The 14,667-nt window shown below is 34.0% G+C and overlaps 1 protein-coding gene across 2 annotated transcripts in view; it reads right to left on the reverse strand.

The window, feature by feature from the left end:
* Nucleotides 1–14,667, reverse strand: part of tefu (Serine/threonine-protein kinase tefu) — a 409,445-nt gene that overhangs the window by 344,236 nt on the left and 50,542 nt on the right. For both annotated transcript variants that reach the window (XM_090409436.1, XM_090409435.1), the window contains exon 7: nucleotides 7,856–7,946. In XM_090409436.1, coding sequence (XP_090265562.1) covers nucleotides 7,856–7,946 — 91 coding nt within the window. The remainder of the gene's footprint in view (nucleotides 1–7,855; nucleotides 7,947–14,667) is intronic.

A 14,667-nucleotide genomic window follows, 5' to 3' on the forward strand; every position in this document is an offset into this window, starting at 1 on the left:
AAAATAAAAAAATCCCAACAAGTCTACAATTAAAATTATAAAAAACAATTATCATCCCCTCGGCTGCTTATGCTTCAGAAGCCTGCAGATTAACTCAACAACCAATCAAGAAACTTCACGCATTTGAAATGAAATATCTCAGAAAAATTAATAACACCCTGTAATATATTGATGATTCTTTATCTTGTAAATTTTCTAATGTTTCTTTAATTCGTGGTTTTTTTATCCTACCGGCTGCGCCATTGTAAAATATCTATGTTTGTTATTCTATCTATCTCTATCGATGTTATATTACTATTTCTTTAAACTTGACTTCTATATTTTCATCCGTTAGCTTTATTATACTTTATCATTATCCGTTACCTTTCCATATACTCAGTTAATTTTAATTCCCTTTCTCTACTTTTAGTATTCTATACTTATACCTGAGATCTCTAGAAATTTATTTGATTATTCCAGACTGCGCCACTAAAAATCTCTAATTGGCATAAGAAATTATTTATACTTCCAGTAAAGCTCCTCTATACAGTTAATTACAGTCATGGCTAATTCCTAACTTAAAATTCGTACCAAGGTTTAACTTCTTTCCGATTTACAGGATCGGATTTTATTTGAGAACAGTGCAGTTGCTAAAAAGATCAGACGGCACTTCTTATAAATAAAACAAACATTTATTCACACTAAGACAGTAATACAATGTATACACTAAAATGATGTTACTATCGTTTCCTCTCAAGGCTAAGCACAAAAATTAAAATCATATAGGACAATTCTTAGGCATGCTACAAACATCAAGGACGTAAATCATCAACCAATTAATTCTATATATATCAAATAACTATCAGCCCATTTACAATCTAGAAATTATCATGCTTTGACTAATAAAATTTCCAATTCTAACTTTCACAAAAAATTTTGTAACACTCAGTTAGCAACCAACTTCTCACACCATTACAATTCTAAATTCTATAATTTTCTTATCAGTTGTTCTAAACCATTTCAATACACTACAACGTAAGCTTAAACTTTCATTAATATCTTTTCAATTATTCTAAAACCAGATTCACTCCATGCGAATAAGTTTTCAATCTATTACATCTTTCAGTTCTAAGAATTCAGTCTATCCAAAACAGTCCTTCGCATCATAAATAAGAGAAAGTTTTTCAACAAAAAATTCAACTCACATTAATTCTTTCATAGGCACAATGTACTTAATCGTATCCTCTTTTCAGGCTTATTCTGGACCCGCCTCTATGCTAGGGCTTGCTCTATCACTTTAGACAATTCATGGAAACCGTGTTCTCCTCTGGAATTTCTCGCGGGGCTGGAGCACGATCTTTCGCCGTTGTAGGCACTAGGACGTACGGTCTGACGGTCAAAGCCTTGCCATCTTGGTCCTGGGCTGCTACTTGCTCTATAAGGTTTTGCCTCCAGTTACCCTCCACAAATTCACCTGGGATTCCATGGATCGACTTCCCCCTCTTCTCCTGGCGTCAAGTCTGCTGATGCACGATAGTCGATGATCTAGTTATTTGGCTTTTCACGGGACCCTGCGCGATGTTTTTAGACCCCAGATATTCCCGTGCAAACTTTGAATTAAGGTCTGAGATCCCCATACCTATCATGTGATAACTCCTTTCCTTCTAGAAAGTTCCGACTTCTATCTCCCTGAAATGTAGGTTAATCCCTTTTTCAGCATAGTGTAACAGCTTCTGATGTATACTGCCCCTTTGGCTATCGACTTTGACGGCGGTGTCAGACTGCTTTAGTTACAATGGGTTTCTATTCTACTCTATACCAAGTGATAACATCAAATACATTTCTGAATTCTAAGGTAATGCCCCTGAACTTCTATTTTTAGATGCTTGTTTCCTTTAATTTAGCATGTTTAATTCCTCTGGATCTCTACAGATGGGCATTTTGTATTACTTATGCAGATAATTCTAACATACTTCTGATCTCTAAGGGATTTTCTTTTGAATTACACATTTATATATCTTCTATCTACAGTATCATGTAAATTTTTCTGGGCTAATTTTATATGGGCTGATATTATTACTTACATCTATTATATAAAAGTTTACAATTCTTTGAATTTGGGATGCGACTCCTGTAAAATTGATGCAATAAAACCTTGTAAAAATTATGACGATGCATCGATTTTTACAATCCATTGGATGCAACACAAGACTAATGATCAAGTCAGAATAGATTTAAACTTCCCAGATGACATAATATATGTAGATACAATCATTAGGCATCAACTGAGATGGTTTGGTCACATCCAGAGAATGGCCACTCATAGACAGCCATATTTAGCTCTGAATGGATATATATGAAGTAAAAGAATTAGAGGCAGACCAAGAAGTACTTGGATCAAGTTGCAAAAAGAACATTCCCATCTGTCCAGCAGTAGAGTCATGACCACGATGGCTAAAGATCATAATAAGTGGAGAACTTTTCTTCTTAGTGGACTCAACCTGTTATCAAGCGGATGAAATGATAATGATGATATCGTAACGCCAGCCCATTGGCTGTGCCACGTATAATCGCACATATTCATGTTCATATTACATCATCATCAAATTCCTGACATGTACCTTCAAGGGGTGTACAGGATATGAGAGTACTACGTGAAAAATTTACATAATTACTAACTTCCTATCTACAATTTTCCTCCAAATCAGTCTGATACTTGTCAAGACTCCAACATTATTAGATCTTATATTTCTATCGTCTAAGACACTTTGTACCATATCAATCCACCTATATCTTGGTCATCCTCTGGGTTGTTTTCCTGCCAGCCTGGCAGAGAACAGTTGTTTTGCTAATTTTTCCTTGCCCATTCTGTTTTAAGTGACCATACCACCTGAGATTAGCTCTGCTAACGCATTCCTGGATGCTGACTTCAAATTCTTTCCTAATATCCTCGTTTTTAATATGATATTGCCATTGATGCCATCTGTTCATGCCTCTAATCTTTCTCAGGACTCTCATATCTGTGGTCTCTAGTCTTTGGTCAAGTGTTTTACTTCTGACTCAGCTCCCAGATCCATATGTTAAAACTGGTTTGAATACTGTCTTGTATACAGCTAATTTAGTGTTCCAACTAATTTCTGTCTTATTCCATAAAAATTTATTCAATTGACTTCCTACCATACCAGCTTTATTGATTCTGTTGTCTATTTCCATATTTAATTTACCATCTTCACTAGAAATCGTGCCTAAGTAGCTGAAATGTTTTATTTGTTCCACAGGTTGTTCCCCATTCACAACACAGTTGACATTTTCAACAATTCTACCTATTTTCATTATCTTTTTAATGCTCACCTTCATAACATATTTATTACAACAGTTATTCAATTTAGTCAGGGAATCTTACAAACTTGAAGCAGATTTATTCAGAAGTATAACATTGTCCGCATAAAGCAAAGAGCTGACATTAACATTTCAAATTCTGATATCATGTTTAATACCACTTTCCTTCATAATGTGATCTATATAGATAATGAATAACAGAGGGGATAATGTACATCCTTGTCTCACACCAGATTTAACATTAAACCATCTTCCTGTACTTCCTTCAATTCTAACTGCTGATTTATAACTCAAATAAAGACTATGTATTGCTTGATATAATGTCCCATTGACACCATATAACTGTAGCGTTTTGAATAGCTTCTCTCTTGGCACCTTGTCACATGCCTTTTCCAGATCGACAAAACTTAAATACAGATCTTTGTTATTTTCCCATGCTTTCTCAACTATTTGTCTTTAAGTGAAGATCTGATCATAACAGCCTCTATTTCGCCTGAATCCAGCTTGTTCTTCACCAAGCATTTCTTCCACAATTCTTCTCAACCATTTCTCAAGTATACTTGCATAGATCTTGCCAGGAACACTCAGTAGGGAAATACCTCTGTAATTCTCACATTCGGTTTTATTTCCCTTTTTATATATGGGTACTATGAGAGCTCTACTGCAATCAGTCATTGGGAATTCGTCCCTCTGTCCAGGCTTTCTGAAGTATGCAGTGCAGCCACTGTAAGACTTTTATACTACCATACTTCAGCATTTCTGGTCGAATATCATCTACTTCTACTGCCTTTCCACATTTCAAGCCTTTGATGGCTTTTTCTACTTTAAGTATGGATATGTATTCCTGACTGTATGCCTGTTGAGTGTTTTTTACCACTGTGCTATCACTGCTTGTTTCATTTAGCAATTTTTCAAAGTAATTACTCCATACTTCAGCGATATCTTTTTCTCCCGTTTTCATGTCACCTTTATCATCTCTAACTCCTATTACAGCACTCTTTCCTCCATTTTTAAGCTTCTTCAACAACCTCCAGAATATCTTACCACCTTCTTGATATTTATTTTCTATATTCTTGCCAAAATTCCTCCCATGATTTTTGTTTTGCTAGTTTTACACAGTGTTTAGCTTTCTTACATTTGTCTCTGTATTCTCTAAGAGCACAAGCTGACTTATTTGCCAGGAACTTTTGATATGCTTTCTTCTTTTCCTTCACTGCCTCTTTAACTTCCTGTGTCTGCCATGGAGTTCTGATTTTTCTATCCTTGCAGATAACCTCACCACATGCCTCTCTGGCAGAATCAAACAATGTTTTCTTCAGAGTTTGCCACTGAATCTCCAAGGTTTGATTCCTGTTCTCAAACTCTTTCATTTTTTCTTCAATAATCTTTGTGTATTTTAGTCTACAGTTCACATCTGAGAGCTGCTCAACTTTTATTCGCTTTAAAACTTTCTTACATGTTATTCTTTTCAATATGAAATTCAATTTTATCCTGCTCAAGACTAAATAGTGATTACTTCCAGTTTCAAATCCTCTGTACACTCTGGTGTCCTGCACCAGGGAGAAAACATCACTATCAATAATAACATAGTCAATGAGACTTTTCTTATTCCTTGCTTCTTCTCTCCATGTCAATGTGTGCACATTTTTGTTGGAACATGGTGTTAGTAATAACCAGTCCATGTTCTGAGCAGAAATCCAACAGGTATTTGCCATTATTATTAGCTTTGCTCTTTTCTCCAAATTTTCCCAAAATATTTTTGTATGTCTCACAATCATTTCCTACTCTGCTATTTAGATCCCCAACAAGGACCAACTTTTCCTTTTTCATTGTGTCAGTTGCTTTTTCTAAAGCCTCAAAAAATTCCTCCACTTCTACCTTAGTAGAACCTTCTGTGGGATAGGCACAAATAAGTCTCATTGTCCAATTCCCCATTCTGATATTACCCCACATCACTCTACTTGAGACTGCTTGCCAATCAAGAAGATTAACCTCGTATTTTGTGTTGAATACTATGGCTACTCCTTCTTTTCCTTGATTGTCATTTCCTGAATATAACATTTTGTATTTATTGCTCAGAAAGATCTCACCAGTTTTTGTCTTTTTGGTTTCAGTCACCCCTATTATGTCGATCTGGTACTTATCTAATTCTTCAGCTAGCTCCATTTCTTTGCCATTCAGGCTTCTTATGTTGATAGTACCGATCTTTAACTCTGGTGATGTTGAGTTGGGGTTTGTTTTCAGATTTGTTCCAGTAGCTGACTTTTCGCTGTTCGCCCTGGTTCCCTGGCGAAAAGAACAGGGTGGCCTTGTTTAACCAGGTGACACCCCAGCTGGGGCGTTGCATGTTTAAGCCAATAAACAATTAGTTTAAGACAATAAGAATACAATTTGGTCGGCTAAATCCCAAATTGCCAGCCTATCCTCGTTCGTTCAGTATCCAGGTAGATACCCAACAGGGTGAACCACGAGAAGGTGAGGATTGGACATTAGGTCAGAAGCCCTGATCGGTTGTCTGCATTCCTTTAAAGGCTATGTGGAGGTCTCCTCTCAGTTATACAGCTTTGACCCTTAAGCACCCCGTTTATATTACACATATTATGTATATTACACAGTCATAACTCTGGCTGCTCCAATCTAAACAATATAAGAGATTCATGACTCTCTGCATAGTGACTTGAGAGATCAGTTTGAATTTCTCTGTCACCATGGATAGACCAGGACCCAGTGGTGCCCAAAGCAGGGGTGTAAAATTGTTCTTGAGTAAACACAAATTAGAACAAATGCTCGAGGAAATACTCGATAACGAAAGATCTGAATTAGATGATTGGGCAGACAGTGATCCAGAACTAGGGAAAGCAGATCTCCCCTCAAATGTGAGCTCTGAGTCAAGCAACAACAGTGACATAGAACTTCAAACGAGGGATGACCAAATTTGAGGCCATCCAGCGAGTTGTGGTCATGATTGCACGTGAGGTCATGGCATTTCAAAAATTGAATGGCCTAATTCAATAATTTACATCTCGACTTTTGTGGCCAATAGTGGATAATTATAGTGATGTACACACCCCTATGCAAAATAATATTTTCATCATTTATATAACATCTAAGCAATATTTTGACTGAATTTGTTGAATTTTGAATACTATAGAAGTAAATATAGGTAGAAACTAATAAAAAATTAATTTTTTTATTTTTTTTCAAAAACCTTGATTTCTTGCAACCCGTTTCTGGAGCCCATACCACATGCATAACTAAAAGTTTTGTTCCAATGAATTGTCAAAGATGCTAACTAAAAGAAAAAAAAAATAAGTATTTGGATCTTCCATAGAAATACTGCACAGCAATTTTTTAAATAGAGCTAAAAATGTCAGGCCACAGGGTTCTTTAAGTCCCAGTAGGACTCCAAGTGTTAATAAGGGTTCACATATTTACACCTTTTAGTAATTCAAATATACCAATCAAATATAGTATTCTCCTTAATTACTGTTTTCTAATATATCCTAAAAGCAATCACAAAATTTCCAAGGGGCACGGTGTTTTCTCTCACCCTTCCAGACAGTTAGTGTGATGGTAAGAGAGTGATGATTGCCCCAACGTGAACGTGTTAAAACTTACAGTTTTGCTGAGATATGTTGGTGAAGTTTTTGTTATCTGGCCACATGTTTACCAAACTTTAAACACCTTCTTCAGCCACCTGAACAAACAACATGAACACATACAATTTCCCATTGAAATTGAAAATCAAAACTCATTTCCTTTCCTGAATAGACTTGTTACAAGTCTTCTCTCAGGCAGTTTATAATTTACTGATTACTGCAACCTCACAATATATGCATGCTAACTCTTACTATCATCACTCCCAACAAATTGTTATAGCTCTGTTTTTGAGGGTGTTAACAATTTGCTCAAATGAGCAAGCTCTTAAGTAAGAATTATAAATTATTAGCAACATGTTTGTAAACAATGGCTATAGCAAAAATCTATTAATAAAGTTTTTCATAAAACTACACCTAAAAATGCAAGCAATACAGATTACAGTAAAACCATAGCTATTCCATACATTAAAGTTTATCAGATAAAATAAACAGAATGCTACACCATTACAACTTCAATGCTACTTTTAAACCACCTATAAAATTAAAAAACATATTCAACTCCTCCAAGAGATCCTCTCCCCTCCTCCAATGTTTCTGCAATACTATAAAATTAACCCCCACACACATAAACACTAGGAGATAAGCCTGTCATATGGTCAGTGAACTGAATTCTTACAATTAACTTAACATTGTGTGTTTACATATTGTAATATATATGCCTGAAGCCTTGATACTTGTTTTCTTAGAATTAAAATCACACTTCTATGACATAAAATCATACAAGTGATTTTTATTAGCACAATAAAACTGTGTTCCTTGAATACACTCTTTACTACTCTTATGAAGTTGAAAGCATACAATGTCATTTCAGATATACTGACATTTATTTTATAATATTTATATAAGAATATAAAAATTTCAAATATAAAAAAATATACCTCACTGTACACTGGAAGGGCATTACAACAGGTTTCTTTGATAAGGTCCACACACAATGCAAAAATATCTTCTTCTTCTCTGATGAAAGATCTAATCAAGAGATTATTAACATTCATTAGAATTAGGATGATTGCCATAGTAAATAAATATATATATTTGAAAGATACTAATACTCAAAAAACAAAACAAACAAACAAAAAAACAGGATATTATTTTCAAAATCATGTAACAAACTTCTTTCTACTGTTCATTAAACATGACATAGAAACATTTTATAATCAAATGCAGCAAATGTAATATAAACGCCAGCCAAAATCATAGATTCTCTATTCTTGTTCTTTTTTTATCATAACAGTCTAAAACTTGATGCTCTTCAAATTCATTGCTACCATCATCAGCATTATCATCTTTTTTTTTCCCCCACAGAAAAGCAAAGTCCAAGATAATATGATAGCCTAACATGATTAACATTTAACTCCTACTTTCTCATCAACAATTTTCTTTTAAATTAAGATATTTTTCATGTCTCTAATTTGATCAGTTCCCCACCCCACACACACACACCCCATCTTCTAAAGTATCTGAATGATCAATTTAGCATTATCTTGATTCCTCAATATCTTTCCCTCGCATTTTGTCTTGAACAACATTCTTCTGATATGATCTCCAGAGTAACAAAGCAACATCAAACAGCATATTTTTATCTTTAGGGATATATTCTAACAGCAGTCTAGTCAAGATCAATTTTAGTACAGTGAACTCAGTATTATCGAAATAGCTTGGGAAATGGCATCTTCAGATAGTGGATTTTTCTGCAAACTAAAGGCTCCTAGAATGATGCTTACTGTGATGCAGAAGCATATGCTAAAGTGGTGCCATTACTCATCATATATTTGAATTTTGTTATCACAATAATATTCATTGTCTCGTCTCATCAAGTATTTCATTTAAAAAAAACCTATTCTATAATGCAGAACAAAAATTATTGACAAAAAAAAAAAGTAAGGTGCATGATATTATCATGGGGGGAAGGGAAAAAACAAGAATAGAAAGAAACCTGGAACTACACTTTTGTTCGGAATAAGAAATATTAATTTCTTAAAATGAATGTACAATGCTTATAACACGAAACAAATATTATTATTATTATGTAACACCTCCATGGAGTCCAAAGACTCGTCGAGGGAGGACATCTACTCTACAACTCTTGGTCTCCACCACTCATTCAATCCACCAACTACAACAAACTGCAACTACATCAACACCATCCACCAACACTTTCACAGACAATCACAAAAATTCATGCCCACAACGGAATTCGAACCCGCAGCCATCAGGCTGGAGAGTGGATATGCTAACCACTCAGCCAACCAGGCCGGTAAAGCACAAAATTCATATTGCATCCATCTTGCATTTAGTGAAGTAACAGCAAACCAAAGTTTGTACTGTAAAATAGGAAGTTTTTCTATACAGTACACAAATGTAAGTGATTGTGGACAACTTTGCTTATATCTGCCAATTTAATTTATTTTTTACAAATTTAATGCAATTTACTTTATGCAGTTGAAAAAAGTTTATAAAAGAAAAAAAAAAACAATATATTTCTCAATGAAATAAGAGCAAACCACAGTTTATACTAATATAAAAAAATAATTAAATTGAATTGTGATGATTCAGTGATTTCTTTCAATTTTACAACTGACAGGCGAAAATACGAAAAGAAAAAGTGAGAAAAAAATGTTCTTCTTCTCCAAATGCTTGGAGTGCATTTTTTTCCCTGCCAATTCATAATTTTTTTTTGTTTTCTATAAAAAAAAAACTGCATAAACATGGAAACTATACCTTAATTCTATAAATTTTTAACTAGGATTATGAATTCACAAAAATTAATTTAGAACAAACAACAAACTTTTTAAAACTAGGACATACACAATTAATTTGGGCTAAACAATAATTATTGTTTCATAATTATCTGTAAGAAAATTCATCATGAACAAAAAATGAATCTTCAGTGAAGTGTAATTAGCCAAATACAATATTTATGAGTACATAAATACTGTCGTCATCGTCCGGTAGCATCCTCTAGCAAGAGGGTTGCAGCAGATGGGCAGCTCTTCTCCATTTCTCTCTGTCTGTCGCCTCCACATTCTTAAACCAGTCCATTCCACGATGTCATTGAACCACTCTCTAGTTGGTCTTCCACGTCTTCTCTTCCCCTCAACTTTCCCTTTTAATATAGTTCTTGTCAGGTGTTCCAAAGAACCTCTCAGAAGATGTCCTGCAAATATGGTCTTTTTTTGCATAATATTCTTGAGCAGTGTTCTTTCCATCCCAACTCTTCTTAAAACTTCATGATTTGATATTCTGTCTGTATAGCTAATCTTTTCTATCTTTCTATAACACCACATTCCCAATGCATTAATTCTTTCCATATCTCTCTTTCTGAGTGTTCATGACTCACTTCCATAACTTGCAATACTCCAAACTGTTGCTTTAACTATTCCAACTCTAACATCTATTTTAATATTCTTGTTTATTAAAATTTTCTTCATTTCCATGAATGCCGATTTAGCTTTGCCTATTCTATTTCTAATGTCCAACTCTGAAGTTCTTTTCTCTGAGATCCAGCTACCTAAATATTGAAATCTATCCACTTCTTATTTTTCTGCCCATTATCATTATCTTGGTCTTCTTTGTGTTAATTCTTAGTCCATACTCTTTACAAGAGTTTTCAATTCTTTGAACAATTTGTTGTAATCCATTTTCACTTTCTGCCATCAACACTACATCATCCGCATATCTTAAGTTATTAATGATTCTTCCATTTATTTTTCTTCCTTCTTCTACATCCTCAAGTGCCTCTCTAAGCATCTGTTCACTATAAAGGTTAAACAATAATGGTGATAACTTGCATCCTTGTCTAACTTCTCTCTCCACTGGGAATTCTCCTGTTTCCTCTCCATTTACACATACTGATGCTGTCTGTGACCAATATAATCTCTTTAAAATTTCCAAGTCATAAGAGTCAATATTAATATTTTCTAGAATGTCAAAAAGCCTTTTATGTTTCACTGTATCAAATGCCTTTTCAAAATCTAGAAATCCCCAAAACAACTTTCCACCATGGTTTAGTGTTTTCTCCCCAATAATTCTTAGACAAGTTATAGCCTCTGTTGGTTTGGAATCCAAACTGTTCCTAATTCATTTAATTTTCAATTTTATTCTTAATTCTCACTAAAATTATTTGTGCCAGAATTTTTGCTGTGTCAGTTATAAGACTTATCGTTCTAAAATTGTTACAGTCTAAAACTCCTATCTTTTTTGGAATGGGGATAAAAATTGACTTTCTAAACTCCTCTGGTAATTCTTGTCCCTCATAAATTCCGTTAATAATTTGCCATAACACTTCCATACCCTTTTCACCTATATTTCTTATAAGTTCTATCTGTATACCATCTATTCCAGGGGATTTTCCTTCTTTCATCTTTTGAATTGCTAGATTCAATTCCTCTCTCATGATGTACAGCCTCTGCCCACTATGCTCTTTCATTTGATTTTCTCTTCTTTCTCTGTCTTCTTTTTCTATCAGAATTTCACCTCTTTCATTCTTGACTGCTCCAGTCCTTTGCATCTTTCTTCTTCCTATCATAATAATGTTTTTATTAGCACCTTTTATGTTTTCTTTCTGCCTTTGCTGCATCTAACCACTCTTCCTTTTTCTTTCTTATCTCTCTCTTTGTATCTCACTACTCAAGTCTTTATACTGCTTTTTTTTTCTCATCTGTTTTACTACCTAATAAATACTGTATCTGACTGTAATGTTTTATTACAATTTTGTACATAACCTACAATGCCCTCACCTTTTTTTTTTTTATATAATAAAAAAAAAAGTCATATTACAGTATGGAAGTTTTTCTCTTATAATATAAAAGGACCAGAAATAGAAAGTATACTGTATATAGTTTACTTTCTCTAATATCTGTGTTTAAAATTAAAGCTATATGTAAGGGATTTTTTTTTTTTTTTAAATAACGAAACCTGTGGTGCGTTCATAATTCATAATCACACGTATAAACCACAGTGAAAATTATTTAATTGTAAATATTTCATCCTAAGCATCTTAGGACATCATCAGTACAGTATTTAAACAAAATTAGGAATAACATACAGTTATGGCGCATGATTACAATAGAATCTCATGAAAACGTGCATAACGTGCTAAAGTAGTACAAAAAAAAAAAAAAAGTTAATTATTTAACACAATTTTGTATGATAATTTCCCATACTTTAGGAATAGTAAGAACGTCGTTGCGGTTTAGGTTTGGTCTGTGTAGTAGGGCTTCAGAACTTTCTTTGTATAAACGTTCATGTTTAAATAAAGATCTATGTAAAAGTTTAGCCTTTTCCCAATGGATCCTATGGTTTGGATTTTCAATTCCGTGTTGAGAGAGGCCAGATTTCTGCGGTTTAAGAAGATGAATGTGGTCTTGATGTTCCGAGATGCGTTTCTGAACAGACCTACCTGTCTGTCCAAAGTAAGATAATTTGCATGAGCATGGAATCTCATAAACACCAGGTATCATCAAGGGTGAGAATTTGTCCTTAGGAGAAGGTAATAAGTTGTAAATTTGGTTGATAGGTTTGTAAGTAGTGGCAAAATTGTATTTCTTCATAATTTTAGAAAGACGTTCTGAGATGCCTTTAACGTAAGGTATGGGAATCCTATGCACTTCTTCCTGTCTGGTTTGATGTATGCAGAAGTGACTGATGATTTTTTGAGTTGTTTTGGGATTATATCCATTTAGGATGGCTGTATTTTTGATAACTTCTAATTCTTGGTTTAAAGATTCTTCAGAGGAGTAGAATTTGTGTGCTCTGGAAACTAGTGATTTAATAATGCCAGATTTCTGAGATGGATGATGAGCAGAAGAATTGTGAATGTAGCGACCTGAGAATGTAGGCTTGCGAAAGACGGACGTGGCGATGGAACCGTCTTCTTTTCTTTGGACGTGTAAATCCAAAAAAGAGATACCCTGTGGAGATTCTTTTTCTAACGTAAAGTTGATGCGATGATGAAGAAGGTTAATTTTATCTAGAAACAGTTGTAATTCAGGTTCGGGATGATTCCAGACTGCAAATACGTCATCGACATATCTTAGCCAAATTTTTGGTTTGGGTTTAAAAGTGAATATTTTTTCCTCAAGGTGTTCTAGAAAACAAATTTGCTAGGTTTGGTGATAAAGGAGATCCCATTGCTGTTCCTTCCTCTTGCTTGTAAATTTGACCTTTCCAGGTGAAGTAACCTGATGCAATAACAAACTTGAACAATTCAACTATATCCGACGGAAATTTTTGAGTTAGTAATTCTATTGTTTCTTTATGGGGAATGTTTGTGAAGAGGGAGACAATGTCGAAGCTGATTAACAAGTCAGTTTTTGATAGTTGAATGTCTTTAATTTTTGTGTGAAACTCAGTAGAATATTTGATTGAAGAGACTGAGTGGCCTATGTGAGAGCGGAGAAGGTTAGATAAGAATCTTGATAACTTGTACGTTGGACAGCTGATACAGTCTATGACGGGTCTAAGTGGAACATTAGTTTTGTGTAGTTTAGGTAAGCCATAAATTCTAGGAGGTCTTGCATGGTATGTCTGAAGTTTTTTGATTGTTTCTTCATCTAAGGAGGAAGTTTCATTAAGTAGCTTATTTAATTTTCTGAGTTGACGATTCGTAGGATCAAAATCCAATTTGGAGTAAGTATTACGATCTCGAAGAAGTAAATTCATTTTTCGGTCATATGAATTGGTATCAAGAACCACAGTGGTATTTCCTTTATCAGCTCTAGTAATGATTAAATTTTTGTTACGTTTTAAGGAAATAATAGCTTTCAATTCCGACGGTGGGATATTTAATTCTGAAGGTTTGGCATTGTAGATCACTTTAGCTACTTCGAAACGAAGTTTGTTGGCTTCAATACTGGAGAGATGCTTGATGTTTCTTTCTATATTATGTATAAAGTCTAAATATGGGAAACACTTTGGTGAAATCGCAAATTTATGGCCTCTTGCTAGAACATTTAATTCATCTTTTGTTAGTTGACGGTTAGATAAATTGACTACCCATTTTTCCGTTGGTAATTTGTTAGTGATCTTTTTTGATCGATTTAATAGATTAAGGTATTTAATATGTAAAGCACTATTGCTTTTATCAAAAGCTTTTTTTCCCGAATTCTTTGAGGCAGTTATAATTAATTGTAGCAATTCTTGATTTAACGTATTTGACAAATCTGTTTCTAGTTCTGTAATATTTAAATTGTTTGTTGCTAGTTCATGCTTTGACACTCGTAACTGATTGAGTAGTAAGGAATGACTTGCTTTTTGATAGATTTTATGGGCACCTGGAGATTTGATGGTTTCTTTCAGTTTTGCAAAGGTTGGAATAAGATTATCACGTCTGCACTTTTTTAAAAAAGATATTCTAGCTCGTAGCTTACCCTGTTTTAATTGCAGTTTTCCTAGTAAGTTTGTCTTCTGCACTGTCATTTCCCCGTGAAGGAATAAAACTTTTTTAAATAACGAAACCTATGGTGCGTTCATAATTAGAAGAAACACACATATAAACCACAGTGAAAATTATTTAATTGTAAATATTTCATCCTAAGTATCTTAGGACATCATCAGTACAGTATTTAAACAAAATTAGGAACAACATACAGTTAGGGCACGTGATTACAATAGAATCTCATGAAAGCGTGCATAACGTGCTAAAGTAGTACAAAAAAAAAAAAAAAAAGTTAATCATTTAACACAATTT

Source organism: Typopeltis vanoorti, chromosome 19 (genome assembly GCF_054136105.1).
Source record: "Typopeltis vanoorti isolate ZY-2024b chromosome 19, IOZ_Tvanoo_1.0, whole genome shotgun sequence".
In the NCBI taxonomy this organism is placed as follows: Eukaryota; Metazoa; Arthropoda; class Arachnida; order Uropygi; family Thelyphonidae; genus Typopeltis; species Typopeltis vanoorti.